Source organism: Zeus faber (genome assembly GCF_960531495.2).
Source record: "Zeus faber genome assembly, chromosome: 1".
In the NCBI taxonomy this organism is placed as follows: domain Eukaryota; kingdom Metazoa; phylum Chordata; class Actinopteri; order Zeiformes; family Zeidae; genus Zeus; species Zeus faber.
In genome coordinates this window covers 8,805,038-8,826,979 of record NC_137193.1, presented here as the reverse complement: position 1 = coordinate 8,826,979, position 21,942 = coordinate 8,805,038, and the positions used below count along the sequence as shown (strand labels likewise).

The 21,942-nt window shown below is 46.7% G+C and overlaps 1 protein-coding gene across 1 annotated transcript in view; it reads left to right on the top strand.

The window, feature by feature from the left end:
• eps15l1a (epidermal growth factor receptor pathway substrate 15-like 1a) overlaps nt 1-21,942 on the top strand; it is a gene marked incomplete at both ends in the record, with an annotated part of 59,898 nt that overhangs the window by 15,722 nt on the left and 22,234 nt on the right. Inside the window, 10 exons of the mRNA XM_080012714.1 lie at nt 1,770-1,855; nt 4,861-4,933; nt 5,772-5,933; nt 6,559-6,756; nt 8,624-8,788; nt 18,117-18,246; nt 18,400-18,459; nt 20,362-20,498; nt 20,643-20,712; nt 21,704-21,858. Of these exons, the coding sequence (XP_079868840.1) occupies nt 1,770-1,855; nt 4,861-4,933; nt 5,772-5,933; nt 6,559-6,756; nt 8,624-8,788; nt 18,117-18,246; nt 18,400-18,459; nt 20,362-20,498; nt 20,643-20,712; nt 21,704-21,858 (1,236 nt within the window). The remainder of the gene's footprint in view (nt 1-1,769; nt 1,856-4,860; nt 4,934-5,771; nt 5,934-6,558; nt 6,757-8,623; nt 8,789-18,116; nt 18,247-18,399; nt 18,460-20,361; nt 20,499-20,642; nt 20,713-21,703; nt 21,859-21,942) is intronic.

The window sequence follows — 21,942 nt, the reverse complement described above, 5'->3', positions numbered from 1 at the left end:
ATCAAATAAGACTGAAATATGAATGAAGCACGGAAGTTGTTGGTGAATTTGACTCTATCTAAATTAATGAAAAGGCAGCTTGGCTTACTTTCCTTTTTTGGAAAGAAAGAAAAACAGGGAAAGATGATGACCTGAGTAATAAAAATCATCTGATTGGGTTTAGCTACTTACTCAGATTTACAATGACCCAGCTGCTTTGTGAAGGTGCATTTGGAAGGATAGACAGCTGGCACTAGCTAGCAATAACATTTAAAATGGAATTAATTAAATGTAATTAAAAGTAAAAATGTATTAAACGGACTGTAAGAAATGAAAGCAGAATTTAATTTGTCTCATCAGTTGATTAAATAAGAAATATTATTATTATTATTATTATTATTATTATTATTATTAATAATATTAATATTATTATTATTTTTTTTTTTACCCTTGTCTGCCGCAACAATCTCAACATCCTTGTTGAGATTATATTTCACGTCGTCATTCCAAACTTCAAATCCTGAACTTTATTGATCTTTTTGATTAACTCTCACTGAAGACTCTCGTTCTTCTTCTCTCGCCCTCACTGTTACGCTGCTGATGTTTCCTCACCCGCCCCCTCACCCCCGTCCGATCTCCTCTCTTTGTACTCGCAGGCCATAATGTTCAAGCTCTGGGTAGGTAACGCAGGAAGCCGAGTCCCACAAATGCTTTCGGCGGTGGGAAGCATTTGTGAGAGGGTTCCGGGTCCCCCCCCCCCCTCCACCCCCCGTTACTGTGACGCCATCTCAACTTCTTTCATTTGGGGTTTACTAATAAAAAATAAATAAAAAAAAGGGAAGGTTCAAAATGTCCTCAGAAGCCAATAGAAGTGATTGGCGAAGACGTAGTACTCCTTCAGGTTCAAAACGCCTCCTCTTAACAAATTGTAACACATTGGGGCGGTTTCACGGGCACAGATTAGGCCAAAAACTTAAAACGAAATCACACTTTTAATCTGGACCAACTGAAACGGCCTTTCTCAGTCACGGTTTATAATAGTCCCAGACTTGCCGTATAGCCTTCGTTAAAAAAAAAAAAAATCAGATTTCCAGAAGGAAGATTAGAGCTTATCTAGGTGGAGGCTTAAATGAAACCCGGCCAAATGCAAGTTTATCTTTGGAGTAATGGACGTGGGCCTCCAGGTCGACCTTGACAAATAGAGAAAATTGATTATCTGGAAGAAGACCAGCACCAAGACCAGACAGGAGCAGCTGACTGGTCCTTCAGTACCTAAGTCCAGGACTTCCTAGTCCAAGACTAATTCATCTTACATTTAGCAAGCGTCTTATCTCAGTCCTGATTTACATTAAACCCCATCTGTGAAACCGCCCCTAAAACATATCAAATTAAAACAAAACAATGACAAGACATAATGACAATAGCAGCTGGAATAATTGTTCAGGAGTGTAAACAATAGGCTTCTTAAAACCCTGAGCCTGACCCCCCCACCTCGCCCAGAAGTTGGTGACCGAACCCTCCTCTGACCTGGCCAACTCCAGGTCCACACCCCTCTGTGCTGCTGCTCCTTCAGTATGGGTGTACTCCATCTCCCCCTTGCTCCTCTTCCTGTTGGCCCAGTCCAGCCTGGCTCGGTCCGTGTGGTGTCACCGTCACCTCCGTCACGTGAACGTACCCTCCTGCTGTCCCTCTGTCCCTGCTGTGGCCATGTGTTTGTTTTACTCTGTGGGAATGTCTTCTCAATCTCTCTCTCTCCCTCTCCCTCGCTCTCTCTCTCTCCACCCCTGCAGGACAGTTCCAGCTCGGTGGGTTCGGGGGAGTTCACGGGCATCAAGGAGCTGGATGACATCAGCCAGGAGATCGCCCAGTTGCAGAGGTAACCATGGCCGTTCGATCACTAAAGCGCCTCAACGCTGGGGCTGGTGGGATATGGGAAAACAACCCACATCTGTGTGAAAAGTGGGGACAGACTGCACGGTCGCAGCGCACAGCATGAATTTGAGTGTAATGTTAGTATGACCTTGCGTGTTGTTTGTTTGTATCTGCATCGTCGTTTGCATTGTGTTTGCAACCCACACCCCAAGCAATGTCTCTGGCCACGTTGAGCGTCAAAGAGCCGTCACACATGTGGAACATGTGGAACAAGAAGTGCACTTCAGTCACACTAATCATTAAGAAAACGTAGTACTTTTTTTTTTTTCTTTTCTTTTTTTTAAAATAATATATCAAAGACACTTTACCCTGTTAAACTCAGAGCCTCTTTCTGGGGGGGGGGGTGGTAGCTGTTGGTGCCTTACTCTTCAGAAAGCTGAGACCCTAAGCAATCATTTCACATTGACATTGTATGTCAATCAAAGATCAAAGATCAAAGATCCCCCCCCCAAAAGACCACCTGAAGTCCTCATGACCTTGAAAAACACATAAGAAAACATAATGCTGTGTATCAATAAGCTAGAATCAATAACTTTTATGTTATTGATACTATGTTATTGATACCATCAATAACTATTTTCTGAAAATGGCTCAGAAAAACCCACTTATCTTTAATACATTTTCTGAACGGTCTTGGTCAGCGGTTCCCAACCTCGCGGCCCACTTGAAAATCTCAAAAGTGTTCGCGGCCCACATCTGACTTGAAGTTATACGGGAGCCAAACAGTGCGTTCTCGGAGGACGTATATTTTAACAATCATATGCATTCTCATACAAACAGTGCAGTAGTGGTAAAACAAAAAAAGAGGTGGGTTAAAAATAACCTTATATCTATGGAACCTTCTCGTAACAGTTTGTAACGTAAAACTAACAATAACAGGAGCACATTAATATGAACTCACCTCATGAGAAGGCTGATGTTGCGTGGCGGACACCAAATGCTTGATGTGCGGCTTAAGGGACGACAGTCTCAGGTGAAGACCTGGATCAACGTTCAGTTTATTACTGTATTTCGTCTTCGAGGCCACAAGCACCGAAAAGCAGCAGTCTCACAGAGATACATCGTCGGGAAAAGGCGCCAGAAATCGCACAGCTCTGTCGGACAGATCGGGATTTGCGTTCTCGGTGCCCATACATGACGTTTTGATGACTTTCTTCTTGCCCTGATCCTCCTTGAGTTTATTATGGAAAAGTTCAAGCGGCTTGGTCCTGTTGGAGTTTTGTCTTGAGGTGACGGTGCACTTGATAAAATCTCGGAACACACCACGCTCAGCGGTAATGGTTTGTCTTCCGTGCCTGACCAAAAAAAATCCCGATGATAGATATTCAGCGCCGTACTTTCTCCGAACCTTTCTTTTTTTATTTGACAGGCTGGACTGTCCCACCTGTCCCCCTTTCCTTTTCAGTGTTCCTGATGCTAGCCAAGCATCCATCCATCCATCCACACCTCAAGTTCAAAAATGTACAGGTGGACATGGATCATTGTTATGGCTATATTGGGTATAAATGATAAATATCAATTATTTGTAGCTAAAACGTGTATTCAAGTCTTAAATAGAATTTGCTCATACCTGCAGAGACCCTGCTAAACCATTTGGGTCAATTAGTGTGGAGGTCTCTCCTGTGCAGCTCCTAGAGGCTTGGTGCTGGCAGTGTCACAGCTTAGTTCGCCATAAATTATTAAATGCACACCTGACAAAAAAAAAAAAGGAAAATTGAAATATTGAAGGTGGAGTCCTTCAGCTACACACCTTTGACTTCACCTCATGCCAATCCACTGTTTCCATCCATCCATCCATCCATTGACCCAAATTTCCTTTGGCGTGTGTATTTTATCAAATTATTTTGTTTTGTTTTGTTCACCACTTACTCTTCATGCGGCGTCAGCACCCTTGCATTTACCCAGTGGAATGCCCTCAGGTAAACAGCACATTCTAACCACGGCTGGCATTCTCTCAAACCTATGGTCACACGCCGATGCATAGTGGGTCATTTTGCTCCCAGGTTTGCCTGATTTTCTGCCCAAAAATTGTAAAAATGACATCATGCTGTTCATCCTAATTCTGCCCAGGATCTGTAAATGTGCTTATAAGGACCACCCCGTTGTCAAATTGAGGTTAAGCCCATTCTTAGTTCATCCCCCTTTTCCTGATAATAGCTCACATTTTTAATTATTTATTCTCGCCCCCTTTCCAATTTTGGAAAACTGACAACTGGCATGACAACAACACTGACAACAACGCTGACAACAACGCTGACAACAATGCTGACAACAACGCTGACAACAACGCTGACAACGCTGACAACTACGGCAGCACATTTTTTAAGTTACTTAATCTTGCCATAGTTGGTATTTGTTAATTCCATTTTAAAGCAATGGTTCTTCCGCCTTTTGTGATGGAATCTTTTTAAAACACAGCTAAATTAAGTAGACTTAAAGGATTACCATATCTCTAAGCGGGACCAAGCAATGGCAAGTTTTCTCACATATTGTAAGAAATTTGCCAAAACCTTAGAAGAGAGACTACATTAAAAATCAAAAAATTGAGAGCTATCATGAGGGAACGGACAGGGGTGATTTTGATGTGGTTATTTTAAATCTCCTTTTAACATTGGTCGTGTCCTTTAAGCTAAATTCCGGTCCTGTAGTGCAACTGGTCAGTTGCTTATTAGTTTGATTTCCGTGCGACGTGGTAGATTTGAAGGAATCCCAGCCGCTTGTTTCGTCACTCTGAAGTCCTGATGTGTGGTGGGGAGTGGGGGGGGGGCGGGTTAGTGCACAGTTGAGGGTCTCCGGGATCAGTCCTTTAATCTGTCACTAATAGTGTGTTCGTGTGTGTGTGTCTGTGTGTACCTGTTTGATTGTGTTTGTGTGGGCCTGCATTCGTCCGTGTGGGTTCTTTCTCTTCTCTTTCCGCGCCCTCCCTGTTGGGCGCGTGCCGCTCGCTAGGGAAAAGTACACCCTGGAGCAGGACATCAGGGAGACGGAGGAGGCCATCAGGCACAAGAGTGTGGAGGTGCAGGTGAAACATGCTGCTAAAAGCTAACGCAGGGATGGGATTTTAAGCTCAGTGGGATAACCTCGGCCTCTTCTACACCTGGCGTTGAAATGTGATCCGTGTCCACATACCTTATCTGGTTGATGACATCCGCCCACGGGCGTTTACATCTACACCTGATCTTAATAAGCGTTCTAGCTATCTCCACTCTCCCTGCGTCGTGGCCAGATCTCAGTATGGAAATCGGGTGGGTGGCCTTTGCCGAGGACGGGGGTCGTCGCGGGCCGCAATGAAACAAAAACGACGGAAACAAATATGATGATCGGTGGCAGTGGATCGTTCCGTCTCTCATTGGTTCCGAGCAGATCGCAAACTTTCGAATGAGGGACCGAAACGGGATTCGACACATTCGTGAGAAATTGCGACCTGCCCCGTCACCAAGGAATACCCTTCTGCAGTCCCCGGTGTCCGTGGGGAAAAGTGAGCGGCTACCAGACTCACTTTCTTGTATAGATGAGGAAGAGGCGGAGCTGTCCGTGCATAATATATTTTTTTTTATCACAAATGTGGGCGAGCTGCGTTTCCACCTGGCCAAGATCCGATCACACACAATGCGAGCCGGACCACATCCGGAGGTGGTCTGGCAGATCCCACAGCATTTCCTTTGCAATGTGTTCTGCAAGCATTTACTTCTCATCAAGATATCCAGATACAGACATACACCCATTTTAATGGCAGGTGTAAAAGGGGCCCTGTTTGGTAATCTTTTTTGATGGTATTGGACTGGTGAATTTCCAGGCTTCCATTAGAAAACCATCAACTTATTATTCTTCTTCTTCTCCTTGGTTTCCCTGTGCACCAGGAGATGCAGAACGACCTGGACAGGGAGACGGCCAGCCTGCAGGAGCTGGAGGCCCAGAGGCAGGACGCCCAGGAGCGTCTGGAGGAGATGGACCAGCAGAAGCACAAGCTGGAGGACATGCTGAATGAAGTGCGCATCAAGTGCCAGGAGGAGTCGCAGATGGTGAGCAGGAGGAGGAGGAGGAAGAGGAGGAGCAGGAGAGGAGAACAGAACAGGGCTCGGAGGTGGTACTCGGCGCATTCGCCTCCGCCCCGTCGTTCGCTCGGGCACGACGACACCGCTACCGGAGACGAGCTCATGCCTGCCTGCGTGCCTGCGTGCCTGCGTGCGTGCGTGTGTGCCTGCGTGCGTGCCTGTGTGTGTGCGTGCTTGCAAAATAAAGTCTTGAGAGCAAATTAACTGACAATGAAGATTTGAAAATCATACACTGCGTTGAACCTCCATCTTTGGAACCGGAATCCAATTGTATCGCTGCAGATCAAGACATGAGACTCGATTCAACACTGGCTCCTTGCGGTCCACCACACTATTATGTTTCCAGACCAGACTGGCTTTCGGCGTTTTCCTTGTTTCGTCTTTAAGTCCTTGATCCCCCCACAGTTATTTTTCCACTTAGTTCTGTCTGGTAACGCGCTCACTCTGACATGAGAGATAGAGGTACTGTATGTCTGGAGGGACTCGCACTTTGTTTGCCTGCCCTCATATATATATAAATATATTTTTTAACCTCTGCATCCGTCTCCTCTTTATCAAAATGTGACCGAAATGATCTCCCTTCCCCTCCCAGATATCCTCCCTGCAGAGTCAGATCCACTCGCAGGAGTCGGACCTGCTGAGCCAGGAGGAGGAGCTGAGTCGCGCCAAGGCTGATCTGGGCCGCCTGCAGCAGGAGGAAAACCAGCTGGAGCAGAGCCTGGCCGCCGGCAAGATCCAGCTGGAGACCATCATCAAGTCCCTCAAGGCCACGCAGGACGAGATCAACCAGGTAGGGGGGACCTTCTCCAAATGTCAATTTGTCTGCATGGCTGGGAATTAGCCGCAACCCGGCAACCGCGTGGACTACGCATACTCCGGTTTTTAGGGGATTTGCTCTTTGTCTCACTCAGCTTCTGACGGGAAGGTCAATACCGATTTCTTTGCCTGTGCCGTTGTGCCGTTGTGCTGCATGCTTACTGTGTAAGCTCAGTGCATGGCTGCATATAGGATCAAACTAGGCTGGAGAATTTCAGAATTTCCAAAAAAGGTTTTGTTTTTTTTCATTCCTTGAATTGAATCCTTGAAAAAACAACTTGTGTATGAAAGTGTGTAAAACATCTATATTTATCTTTTAAAGAGCTCCCTCAAGTTCCGCTGGTCTCAGCAGATCTTTTTTGCAACACTTATTTGCATACAGCAAGCTTGCAGCTGTCACTCATATATATATATATATATATATATATATATATATATAATGTGAAGACTGATTTATGAATCAATCTTTAAGCTGTGTGTCTAAAAAGTCACCAGCAGAGAGCGCCGTCATACTACAAAATACACCGTTGCCCCAAACATTTAGGTGTGTGTGTGTGTGTTGGTAGGCTGGTTTCCGCCCCCCTCCCTCACTTTATAAGCTGTCATCTCACACGATCATGCTGCACGTTTGTGATTGAAAGACACCCACCACCATGCGCACACATACACACCCTCACCTCCCATCTCCCCCTTTTCAGGTTAATCAGGTCTTATTGAGTGGAGACATGACACGATAGATAACATCACCTGCATGTGATGGAGTGCCCACACACACACACAGACTCGTGCACGCACACACACACACACACTCGCACACACACGCAGACACACACTCGTACACAGTATATCTGCTGGCTGTAACCAACCAGGTCACGGGGAAGGTTAAAGAGAGACCCACAAGTTGATTATTTCCTCATGTTCACCTGCAATAATATCACCCCCTCACACCTCCCATACACGGGCACACACACACACACGCACACACACACACACACACACTTACTTATTAGTTCCAGCACCGGTCCTTGTTTTCTTTGTGTGCGCCTCAGGGAGCTGAAGTCATGCCAAAGTTGTCCCAGCGATTTCTGTCCATCACAAAGACCTCACTTTACCGCAGACACCCAAGATCTGTCTGACTGCTTCCCTGCCGCAGCATTGTGCTGTCTGGATTCCATTCAGCAGATCTCCAGAAAGGCCCCTGTTTTTCATATTGTTGTCTTTCCTGCACCTGCACCAGCAAAACTCTGAGGTTTCTTTTGTAGGGGGGTGTTTCCTTGTCCTTCCATATTTAAGGACTTTCTAATGGGCCCTCAACCCCCGTTAGATAGATGGATAAATAGATACTTTATTCATCCCCGGAGGGAAATGGCCGTGTCAGCAGCAGCTTACATAAAATAAAATGGAATCAAAAATAAAAGAAGTAAAAGGCAATATTTGTAAAATGTGTAAACATTAAAACCAATAAAATGGATGACTGTACACAATAAAATATGACAATGTACACTAAACTCAATGATAAATAATAATATATATAACCTAAAAAATAACAGAAAAACTAAATCAAATTAAAAAAGGTCCCAAAAAATACACAACAAAGATTTGGTCATCTCGAATAAAAAATGAAATCCCCTATTACACAATACTGTTTTTATTTTATTTCCCCTTGTCCTGTAATATTTAAGGTGCCATTTCTAATGAGCAGGAAAACTTTGCCCCATTCTGCAGTGTTATATAAAAGAAACCCAAAAAAAACCATTCCGCAGGGCAAGTGCATTGCTTATCAAAAGAACTATCCTCTGTGACACACACGTGTGTGTGACTGCATCTTGATCATCTCTCAGGCCCGCAGCAAGCTGTCCCAGATCCAGGACAGTCAGCTGGAGGTGTCGAAAAGCATTGAGCAGTACAACAGCACCCTGAACGGCACCCACGGGGGCAGCATGACCAACCTGGCAGACATGAGCGAGGGGTTCGCCGACAAGGAAAACGGGGGATTCCCACCAATGGTGAGAGCAGCGTGCGTGTGTGCGTGTGTGCGTGCGTGTGTGTGCGTGTGTGTGTGTGCACGTGTGTGTGTGTATGTGTGCGCGTGTGTGCGTGTGCGTGTGTGTGTGTGTGTGTGTGTGTGTGTGCCTGTGTGCCTGTGTGCAAGTAAGTTGATTACATGTGTTTTGAGGACCTCAGAATGTTAAAAAGGCGTTTCACAGGCAGATTCCACCCCCTAAATATCCATACCCTTATGAATACGCCACGAATAACCCAGCAGGCACTACCCAGTGTACACTGGGCTCAACCTTCGGGTAGTAGTAGATTAAGGTTGCTTAAAAATGTCCTGATTACATTTTATTGCAAAATAAGCAGTCTTCAAGCCTTCAGTCATTAGATAGTCTGACTTGAATTAACTTAATAATGACTTTATACTATTCTAATAACAATTCATAGGATCTACACTTACTTCTGCCCTGCACCAAATGCATAGTACTCACCTGCGATACCTTTTGAGTAAGAAGACAGATGATTTGTCGGAAAAAAAATTTGCATTAGAATCTGTCTTAAAAAGTTCTTCAAATGCATTAAATGTAACCTTCTGATGCCCGCAGACACTCTGGTTGAGAGACGGGTGCGTAGAAGAACTGGAAGCCCGCAAACTAGTCCGCGACGGCCCAGGCAGGCAGAAACCCAAAAAATCTTTCAGGGTATTTTCACTGAAACGTCGCTTCACTCGCCAATAAATATTTGAATTGCAAGTCAAGAACAGTGTGCGGGAGTCTCTTTTGCATAGTATGAAACCACTGTCACAAAAGCAATGGTTTTCTTCCCACTGTTGGATCAACATAGAGTCGTTGTCTTGTGCAGAAAAGGCTAGAACTACAGACAGAGCATTATCGTCTGCGTCATGTTTGTTTTGGCAACAAAACTTTCTCTATATTTCTATCTATCTACTCTAGTCTCTTCATGCCCTTTATTCATCCGCTCCCCTTCTGTCATCGCCCCTCCCTGTCAACCTTTTCATCGTCAGCCAATCAAATTAAAAATTAAATCACCAGCACACAGCGGAAAAATGCAGTGTTTCCAAATGGCCCGCTATTAACCCTGCGCTTCCACATGTCTGTGGCTGAGACCTGAGCTTTAGTTTGTCTCCGGGTGTTTCCTGCAGACTGTGGGCCTTTTTTGGCAGCACTCACACTCTTATCCTACGATTTAGCACCGTGCCTGCAAATTTTCGGCATAATAACTTTATTGCCTTGCATCAGGGCCTCTTGACACCTGGCAAGAGAGAGAACTTCTCCCCTCACTTCTCCAGAATTCATCGTTGGTGGCACACAATTGCCAAGGTCAAGACCTTTGAATCCGCCCGCTCCACCGAGTTGACTGATTCTTATGGTCTGGCATCATGACATGAAACAGTGATTTCTCGGCTCAAAAAACGACCGGTCCTGTGAGCGCCGTGGGGGACTAACGATTAGTCAATCAGCGCCGTGGGCGGGACTAACGCCGTTGGAGGAGTAATAACAATGGCAACCGACAAGATAGACACTGCGGTCAAGGCTGTTCTAAGTTGAATAACTAATAACTGTAATAAATTTAAGAACTTATGGGGGTGGTAGCTCAGGAGGTAGAGCCTGGTTCGATACCAGGCTCCCCCTGCTAGCATGCTGTAGTGTCCTTGAGCAAGACACTTAAGGTCTTACTTAAACCCCTAATTGCTCCTGGTGGCTGCGTCCGTCGGTGTTTGAATAATTGTAAGTCGCTTTGGATAAAAGCATCTGCTAAATGACGAAATGTAAGGTAACTTTTTTGCTCCGCTCCACTCTTAAAACCCCGGCAAAACAGATACTGTATGTTGGAAAGGCTACGCATCAGTGTCGACTTAAAATGATGTCTGAGTTGGACGGATACGAGGTCCTCCCCCCCCCCCCCACAGAAATCAGCCTTCCCTCGGGGAGGGGGATTCTGACATTGCCTCGGCAGAGTGGATGGACTGTAACGAGTTGACAATTCTGTCTGATATCAGGGTAGGCACACAACCCTCTTCGGCTGTGTCCCAATGACCCTCAAAATGCCTGCTTTTTGATAATGTCAGGGCAACGGTGGGGTAAGAGGAAACCCAACGCATAGTGTCTGCAGGTGTGTCTTTTCGACATAGAAACGACAGGCTTATTCATCAATGTCACATTGTTCACACCTATGAAAATAAACAAAACCATCATATTGGAAGAAATCATGTTTCGTATTACATCTTCATGTCGAGTATCGACATAAAAAATAGCCGATATGGATGAATATTCAAATAAGAATATTCTTTATTTAAAAAAAAAAAAAAAAAGAACAGCATATTCTCCCCACAACCTCAAGTGACCAAGGGGAAAAAAAATCAATCGATATAAAGAAGGCATACTTTCAAGTCTTGAGAAGTAATTTATTTTCATTTTAAAGCTTAAAGCAAAGGTTGACATCACCATTTCAAAGATGAAAAGGAGTCATTACCGCATCCCATCACCAAACCTTCTGGCTAAACACTGGAACTTTGGATGACCATATCTGACACCTCCATCAGAGATGCACTGAAGAGTTGCCATTTCGATGATTGAGTAAAAGCATTTTGTATTTAACCATTTCATGACAAAGCACATCCAAAGGCAACTTTGCATGTCCAAGAAATAGAGAGCTACAAACCCTGGACTGCTATCTATTACTCATGGGACTGATCGTCAGATCACATAATCCAATCAAAACGCTCTGCATTCATGCCTGAAAAGCCAAGGGAAGGGACGACGGTGCGATTCCGTTCCGCCCCCGTGTGTATATATTGCGGCTCAACTTTGGATCCCACTCGTGTGAGTCAGAGACAGTATATTTGGTGAGGCAGTATATTCTAGCATTCATTCTTTATACCTCTGTAACTCTTTTTTACTCTGAAAATAAATAGTAATGGCATCAAGGAGGTCGTATCCAGACTGCGTACACCACAGGGAGAAAGGCGACCGCCATCGGTCCTGCACCGCATGCCTCGTTAGGCAGCACGCCGAGGCGGCACTCCTGGAGGATGCGGTGGAGTGCCCAGCCTGGGCCCAGCTTTCTCTGACTACCATCAGGAGAAGGGCGACGCGCTGGTGTGAGGAGAACACAGATGGAGGAGGGATGTTGGTGGCGAGCCCACTCCCCCAGCAAGTATTAGCACAGGAGCTGATCCCGTTCGCGCCGCCTCTCCTCCTGTTGCTAGCCCTGCTTCTACGTCCTCACCAGTCTCCTTTCCGAGTTACATCCTGGAGGAACCACAGCGGGGGATATGCTTTGGGGCCAAGACAGACTGGTACGAGTCAGACGAGGAAGAGAGCCTCCCCAGCTTCCGGCAGAGCTCCAGCCTGTCCTCGGGCCCCCTCGAGGCAGCTCGAGGCCGAGCTCCTGGAGGTCTCTCAGCGCACGGCATCAAAGTTGGGCCTCCCTACCGAGGCAGTCCCAGAAACGGCTGTGTCTATGCTGGATGGGGAATTTTTCGCTGGAGCCCTCTTCCAAGAAGTTCTGACCACGTGGAGCCGGCGAAGGCTTCGGGTTGAAAAAACACAACATTTGCCCACCTTGGTGGCCAAATGTCTGTGCCATGAATCACTCGCTCCAGTCCGCCACACGCTCCACCATTGGAGTGCAGCAGGCCTGCTACGCATTAACCCCCACAGTACCACAAGTACCTATGCTTTGCCTTTCAGGAGAGCTCCCGTTCAGTCTCTCTCTCGCCCCACAGGTCTTCACGAAATGTGTAGAAGCGTTGATAGCTCCACTACACCAGCAGGGGAGGAGAGTGTACACCTACCTGCACGACTGGCTCATCTGCAGCCATTCCCGGGAAGGAGTCAGACAGGCGGCCATTGTAAAATATATATATTGTAAAAATATATATTTTATATATATTTCCATGCCTATCGCTAGCCAGGCCATCAAGTCATGTGCGTTCACTGGACCCGCACTGTCAGTGAAGTAATTTGTTATTAACTACTGGGCATTATTGCGTCAGCAGTTGTGGCACTGCCCACTGGCATGCTGTGAGCCAGGACATTACCAAGGGTGGTACGTGACCAAGCGTTTCAACCCAGTGAAGGACAACCACCACAGGGTGACGGTGTCACTGAAGTGCAAAGGGCCTTGTGTGGGGAAGTGCACGGTTCCTTCTTGCCGTATCCACACTAGGGGGCACTTTGTATCGTTCCACCATCATCACGGACGCATTTACCACGGGTTGGGAGCTGTCTACAGTGGAGTAACAGCCTGCAGGCGGGGAACAATAACACAGGCAAAACCCCACATAAATATGTTAGAGCTGTACACGGTGCTATTAGCACTTCAGCCCTTCCTTCCAGCCCTCATTGGCCGACATCTTCTGATAAGGTCAGACAGCGCGTCGGCAATAGCATACATCAATCGCCAAGGCGGGGTCCAGTCCCTCCCCCTGGGTCAGATGGCGAATCGTTACTGCTGTGTGCAGAGCAGAACCTCCTATTCCCCCGGGCTACCGACTTTACTGGCTTCCTCAACCATGGGGCAGACCTGTTGTCCAAAGGGAACCCCGGGAGGCAGACTGCCGCCTTCACCCCCAGGTGATAGCGGTGATCTGGAGGTGGTTTGCCAGGGCAGAGAGGGACCTGTTTGTGTTGCGAGGGACGGCACAGCTCATGTTGTAGTTCTCCCTAGGGGGTGGAGACCAGCCACCTGTGGCGCGTTGGCTCGCCGGAGGCGCCACTCCCCCTGTGGCACTTATTGAGCCGGTGCTAGACATGGTGCGGGACGACAACCTGGTGCTGTGCCTGGTCCTTTATTGGCCCAGCCAACCATAATTTGCCGATCTGTGTGACATGAGTGTGGGCCCTCGTGGGAGCTCTCCCTCCTGCGAGACCTACTCAAGCAGGCGCACGGAACAATTTGGCAGCCGTATCCGGGCCTATGAAGCCTTCGGGCCATGTGCCTGAGAGGGAGAAGCTCCTAGGTTCGGGGCTCTCAGATGCAGTGGTTGCCACTATACAAAGCGCCAGAGTGCCCTCTACCCGATGCAAGTACAGACTGGCATATTGTTGCCCAGAGATGCGATACGCAGGGACACGCCCTACCTGACTGCCCTATAGGGCCAATATTGCAATTCCTGCAGGAACTGTTTGCTAAGAGGAAAGCAGCCACTACATTAAAGGTCTATCTGACAACTTTCTGCATGTCATGTGGGCTTGGACGGCTTCACACCAGGCAGTCACCGCTGGCCTCTGTTTTGGTTTTGGTTTTGTTTTTTGGCGGGCGTGCTGCGCCCAACCCCGGCATCCCCAATCCCTTCTTGTGACTCATCGGTAGTCTTGTGGGCTCTGTCAGGGCCTCCATTCGGGCCTCTACACACCACAGATATCAAGATAATTTCTCTGAAAACGGCCTTTCTACTGGCACTTGGCTCTGTGAAACGGGTAGGCGAGGTACAGACACTGTAAGTTCACGCATCTTGGATACACTTGGTGGTTGGAGGTGATAGAGTGGTTATGCGTCCTAATGCTTCTTTCACCCCGAAGGTCTTTACCGCTCCATTTCGGTTTAAGTTCATTGAGTTAGCAGCCATCTCTGCACCATCTTCTGAGTCAGCGGAGCAGGAGAGGCTTAATGCTTTGTTCCCGGTTCGGGCGCTGCAATGTTATATGGACCGCACTAAGGGCTGTAGGCGCAAGGACCAGTTATTTGTATGCTGTCCAAGGAGCGGTTGGCTCATTGGCTCGTGGAAGCCATAGACTTGGCCGACAGGAGTCTGCCATTACAGGCCCGTTAGGGCCTGCGCGCTCACCCCACCAGGGGAGTATCCTCATGGCAGCGCAGAGTATGCAGGTGTTACAGAGTAAGTATCCCATAAGCATTTTTCCTCACACATCCACTCACATGTCTGGGACAGACATGCCATTGGGGGGTACGTTATTACATGAACCTCCCTCGGGTGATCACCATACTATTGCGGATGTTGTATGGTCCTATGAGTAATAGATGGCAGTTCCTGCAATAGGGAACACCCAGGTTGCGTAGGCAGCCACGATTCCCTGAGGAGGGACCAGATCTATTTCTCCGCTGCGGTATGGTGCCCTTCTGAGGCGCTCAACAGCGAAAAGAGGAGGAAGCGGAAGCCAAGCCACGCCACAATATACCCGGGTTAGGACGAATGCGCAGCGTCGTCACTTCCTCTGCCTTTTCAGGCGTGAATGTGTTTCGATTGGATTACATGATGTGACGATCAATCCCATGCGTAATAGATCTGCTCTCTCTTCAAGGAACCTTGGTTGCCTACGCCAGTGGTTCCCAACCTTTTCGGACTCGCGGCCCACTTAAAGATCTCAAAAGTGTTCGCGGCCCACATCCGACCGGAAGTAATACAGGAGCCAAACAGTGCGTTCCCAGAGGACGTATATTTTAACAATCATATGCATTCTCATACATACAGTGCAGTAGTGGTAAAACAAGAAAGAAGTGGGTTTAAAATAAACTTATCTATGGAACTTTCGCGGTTTACCAGGCTTGGCTATGAGTCAGGCGACCCGATAGGAGGCTTCCACTGCCTTTGCATTTTCGGTGCCCGTACATGACGTTTCAATGACTTTTTTCTTGCCCTGATACTCCTTGAATTTATTATGGAATAATTCAAGCGGCTTGGACGTGTTCTGTTGGTGTTTTGTCTCGAGGTGACGGCGCAGTTCATATGGATTCAGAGCTTTGTTGATGAAATCTTGGAACACACCACACACAGCGGTAACGGTTCGTCTTCTGTGCCTATCCCAAAAAATCCCAATGATAAATATTCAGCGCTGTACTTTCTCCAAACCTTTCTTTTTTGTCTGACAGGTGTGACTGTCCCACCTGGACTTTGCTTGTGGATGATGTACCAATGGCTTCTTTTTCAGTGTTCCTGAGGCTAGCCAACTATCTATTTTGATTTTCACCTCAAGTTAAAAAATATACAGGTCCACGTGGATCGTGGTCCGGCTTGGTTGTAGTACACCCTACCATAAGTTCCTATCTATCAGTGATGATGCATTTTTATCGGATTTAATTAAAAAATACCATGAAATGATTTTTTTTTTTTTTTTACTTTTAAAATCATTTTTGTAATTAATAATTCTGTATTTATTTTTTCAATAAAATCGATGTGTTCTGCCCATGATTTGGCAGCCCACTTGCAATACCCTCGTGGCCCACCAGTGGGTCGCAGCCCATAGGTTGGAAATCGCTGGCCTACGCAACCTAGATGTTACTGTGTTTTTATGCCTTTATCTGCCGGACAGTGGGGCCAGCAACACTGCAGAGCTCCAGACCCTGATGCTGGACAGGATGGAGTGGGGGGCGGCGATTCAGGAGTCCCGAGTTGGTGTCGGCTATTCCCGCACCCTCGCATCGCATCGCTACACATTCCTTCTGGTGTAGGCTGTGCAAATCTGGCATTGATCATATCCTCTGCCTCCTTTGCAGGCAAATGGAAAACCAATGTGATCGCTCTCAGTGGGCAGTATACTACTGAACACCAAACTAGGTTTCTTCTAGGGCTGTTAGAAGTTAGAAGAAGTTAAACAGCTTCTTGTATTATATTAGTGCCATGATGCCTGACCCTACTGTGATTTTAGAAAGCAGAATGCATACAACAGGCGTTGCTATTCATTTTAACCCGATGCAGTATGTAGACATATTGAATTAAAGATAAATAAAAACAGTTCTCCATAAAAAAGCTGAAATTCAAGATAAATTACAACTTGATCAGTCATTAAAGAAGCAATTTTATTTATTTATTTATTTATTTTTTATTGGGAAGAAATGAATTAATAAATAAACTTTCAGAAAGTTATTTGTTTTTGTTTTACATTTATTTAACTGAATATCAATAATTAGAATACAAATTAAGTATTGTCATACTGAACAGATTAGATAGACTGGCCAATAATGTAATTATTAGACAGGCACTAATACCTTATGTTTTCTCTTTGTGTGACTTGACTGAACTAAGGACTTGACTCGACTTGCCTCAGGAAAAATGACTTGAGACTTGCTTGTGACTTGGATAAGAGGGACTTGGTCACATGTCTGCCAACATGCAAGGGAATCCGAGAAATTATTTGAAAATAGGGGTTGAGTTGAGGAAAAAAAATATAGAAAATCACCCTTTTAAGCTGAATTAAGTTCTGGTTTTAAATAGAAATATCACCCTGACACCCTTGCAACTCCACTGCCCTCCTCCTCCCCATTATTTTTCCCCATAATACCTTGCATACTGTACCTCAGTGTCGGTGTGAGAGTTGTGACACGCAAATTCTTGTTCACTTGCATTTGCGTGCATGCGAAGACGGCCCTCTCCGAGGCGCCGATATCTCCACTGTTGTTAGATTTGTATGCAGGCCGGAGGGGGTGGGGGGCGGGACAGATTGAGAGCCAACTGCTATTAAAAGCTTTTGTGGTCCATTCAACGTTGAAACAGATAATATTTTCAGTCGCCGCGCACATAAATAGCTTTTTGTGTGCGTTTAGACAGGAACAGCGGCTTGGATCTGGGTCAGCGGTTCTCACTGAAACCTGACGGAGAGTTGTTAATGAGCCACAACAGGTTAGAGCGTTTGAAACATGGCCTGCAGCCAGCGCTAAGCTAGCACGTGAAGGACATTTCCCCCAGAAATCTGACACACACATTCTCACACACACACACACACACACACAGTGTGAAAGAATGTGTTCGTGCAGACCACAGCTCGGAGAAGAACATCGAGATAAAGGCAAATTGCAAGAGAATGTAAATCACTTCCCTGTTTTTCTTAAAGTGAAACTCTAGCTCTGGGACAGAGAAGCCAGGTGTGTGTGTGTGTGTGTGTCTGTGTTTGTGTGTGTGTGTGTGTGCGCCTGCCTGCCTGCCTGCCTGCGTGCGTTTCAGTGCTGTTGGTTTTAGTAATGACCCATCTTCCTGCCTGGCGGACATTCCTGTAAAAAGTGCGTGTTGAAGTTGAGACCCCGGCTCCGTCGACCACCTGGTGCCGGTTCGCCAACTTGGGCGGAACCTTGCACCTGGCCGTCCCAGTGTATTGAGATCACGCAGGAAAGGTGTACTGTACGTGGGAACGCACATGCAGCTTTGTGCACTTGTGCATTCATGCGTTCTGACCGAGCTAATTTTACTCAACTTCAGCATTTTGTGTGTGTTCGTGTGTGTTCGTGTGTGTGTTCGTGTGCGTGCGCAAGTTGGCTACCAACTCTTGGAGCGATATGGCAAATCAGTATTTATTCTTAACACTTTTTCACTGGTTCTTGTTCTTTCTCTTCTGTCATTGTGACCTCATCTCTCATCTCCAGGAGGATCCATTTAAGGTGAAGCCATCTGTGTTCAATAGCCAGCCTCAGGAGATCCACGCCGACCCCTTCCACACAGAAGACCCCTTCAAAACAGACCCCTTCAAAGGTTCCCGACCCCTCCGTCCATTCTGTTTGCCTAGCTGTCGCCTGTCTCTGTCTTGTCTATCGGGGTTGCCTTGTTGTCTGCCTTGCTGTCGTCTTGTCATCTCATCTTATACAAGACTTAAAGCTCGGCTCGTCCGGATTTTGCACCGACTCTCTGACCGTCCTGTCCCTCTTCCAGGTGACCCTTTCCAAAACGACCCCTTTGCCAAGCAGCCACCGCCACCGCCACCTCCCGCAGGTATTTTACCTCTATAAGGGAAGGGAGAAAAGACGCTGTTTAATCGGTTTAATCGGTCCACTTTGTTTTGAGCGATGAAAATGGGTGAGCACTTGTACAAAATAAGACATTCAAAAAAGCTCAAAAAGATTCCACTTCTAGTCCATTAGCTAACTTTAAAACACAGTTTCGAGATCCTACACCTTTTTTCAACCCTCCCTCTTATGCTTTAACATTTCATAATATTTGGTTTCTCGGTGAGCCAGGAAACCGGGGATTTGATTATGTGTTTATAATCTTTGATATTTTCCACACGTTTTGCCATAGAATCACTAATCCTCCACGCTTTTAGCTGAGGGCAGACTGCCACTTTTGTATACGACCCTTCTGCCTGTCCACGGAAACCGAAAAAAAGTAACTGCGGCTTCCCTCACACTTCCCCCTTCAGTGGTATTGTGGAGTTTCACTTCTCGATCTCACAGCCTAAGCAGATAATGGAGATATTTTAAACCGCGGTCCTCATCTGGCGTACCGTCGTACCTTCCCACAGAACACCTTGTTGGGTTGGTTGGGGCGACCCCTCTCAGCTCCTTTCACCCGATCTCCAAAATATCTCGCAAAGTGGTTCGGCGAGACCACAGCGCTGTCAGATGCGAAATGTCGACTCAAAGCTGCTCCACTGATATATCAGTGACCCAGTTCACAATCTCTCCACTGCCTCTTAAGTTAACAACCGAACATCTTTCCCAGAAAAAATACAAAAAATATTGGCTTAGGGTTTGTTGGCAACTTTAAAGCCTTCTCCACATTACGTGAGTTTTTTAAAAATCGGAACGACAATAAAAAGATTGAGCAGTGGACATTTTACGATGGAAATTTGCAGATTGTCAGTCTCTTCTGCACACACACACACACACATAACAACCGCTGTCTTTGAGGAGCACAACTTTAAAGATGGAGAACCGACAAACTGAGTTCTGTGGTACCCCAGCACTCGTAAGATTGTGTCTGCCCACAACATTCTCGCGAGAGGTAAAATATCCTGCGATATTTTGACCTTGAAACAAACATGGAAACATAAAGCTCGCTGCTGTGGTAGTTTGTGCAGCAAGCTCGCAGAGCTGACATTGTACACTGAAGAAGTCCGCACGCACTCATTTGGCGCTTTCGTTGTCTTCGCCGCTATGCAGGTGCACGATCTCATTGCCCGTTGAAAATTGCCGTCGCGATTCGAGGCCTTGACGCGCACACGCCGAACAACTTTGTAAAGACGAGAAAAGGAAACACATTTGATTGAGTCGTGACCTGGGCGACGGGCATCATATGGAGACAGATTCCAGTCTGTCACTCTCACACACACACACACACACACACACACACACACACACACACACACACACACACACACACACACACACACACAACACTTCTGCTGCGAAACTACCCTGGACTATCGTCCTGGAAAATCAATAATATGCCCTAGCTCTAGTTATTCAGCTCGGTTCTACTGTGCCACCACCCAGACTCTATCATGAGAACCCGGACGAGATCCTGGCCGAGGAGAGCTGTGAAAGAGAACCGCCTGTTCCGGTGATTTTAAACTTTGAATCTGAGCAGACTGAGAAGAAGCTACTTCTTGGAAAGATACTGGAATCACAGAGGAATATTAGTGACTTGGCTGATTAAAAAAAATAATAATAATAAATGAAGAAAAAGATGAGGAGAAACAAAACAACCTTTGGCCCTTTGTCAGAACGAGGTATGTGTGGTTCTGTCCAAGGGCCGCACACACTTTACAGGCTTGTAAAAATACTTGAGATACCTAAGTACTCGATACCTAGAAATCCACATACCTAAAGTTAGTGATTTCTGCCCAAACTGCAGGCTAACACCCCTCCCTCACCCCCGTCCCCCACCCCTTAGACCCTTTCGGGGGCGATCCATTCAAGGAGACGGATCCATTCAAGGCCTCATCGGAAGATTTCTTCAAGAAGACCACCAAGGCCGATCCCTTCTCCTCGCCAGACCCCTTCAGTAAAAGTGCCACGCTTCCGTCAAAGGTACCAGGGCCCTTGAAACATCCATCCTCCCAGATGTTTGCAAGTCGAACCTTAGTGTCTGGGCTTTGTCGGGGGATGTGCTCATTAGGCTGTTAACAAGGTGTGTACGTTTTTTTCTTTGTTTTTTTTTTGCTTTTCCCCCAGCAGACCAGTCACTTTACGAGCAGCGACCCGTTCTCCTCAACTACGACTAGTCCCAAATCTAAAGGATCGGGTAAATGCCTCTCTTTCTCCCTCCCTCTGTATTTTTTCTCAAAGTATTACATTACATTTAGCAGACGCTTTTATCCAAAGCGACTTACAATTGTTCAAACACTGACGGATGCAGCCATCAGGAGCAATAAGGGGTTAAGTGTCTTGCTCAAGGACACTACAGCATGCTAGCAGGAGGAGCCTGGGATTGAACCAGCAACCTTTAGATCACTAGACGACCAGCTCTACCTCCTGAGCTACCATCCCCCCGAAAGTATAGCCATCGCTATCTTTTTTTTTTTTTCTTCATCAGACAAATAGTGAGTCCTTATCTACAGCTATCAATAAAACACATATTAGGGGGTTAAAAACAGAATACAGTATGTTACAATTCTTGAACAGAAACAGGTCACCATGCCGTTTCGGTTCCGCTTCAGGTCGACGGAAACAAACCGTGCCTAAGCTGGTTTTAAAGCTCGCAATTGGGCTTTGGTGAATTCACAACTGGACGTCCCACTCCCTTTCGAGCAGCGGGGGTTGCGGTCTTACCGCAGTGGCCTAACGTTTTGTTTTCTCCAGGATATGAATCTTGCCCGTACAAACACACGCACGTGCACAGGGTCAAGTTAAGGGCTACGCGTGTCGGGGGGGGGGGGGGGGGGGATTGGTAAACGATGCCAGAGTGGCGGTAGGAACCCTACGCTATGAACCACACTGTGATCAATATTTCCACAAGCTCAGGTTAGCATGTCTGTTTGCCTATTAAACCCATGGCTGGAAGAGAGAGGTGGTAGGGTCTGCTATCTCAGCATCAGCCGAAGTTGGCTTTTGTTATCTTTCATTAGTGGTGATAGGTCTTTTACCCTTTGGCGCTAATGAAAGTCCAGGGCAAAAGTCTGCCATTGGATTGTGATTGGTAAAGTCAAAGGTCTGGTGCATGTGTGCAAACCTTTGGGAACATACATTGGTGAACACCACACCCAGTTGGATAATGCAACTGTCCTCTATTCCAGACCTGTTCGGTACGCTGGATCCGTTTGGCAGTGGCACCTTCAGCGGGAGCTCCAACAGCACGGGGGGGTTCGCGGACTTCAGCCACATGTCAAAGCCCAGGGACCCCTTCGAAGGCAGGGCCAGCTGGCTGCCCGATTACCAGAAGGTACCCGAGGCAGCAGTCTACCAAATAAAACATTCGAAGATGACTGCAACAACTTGTGGGATACTGGTTTTAAAACCTTCAAGACATTATGTG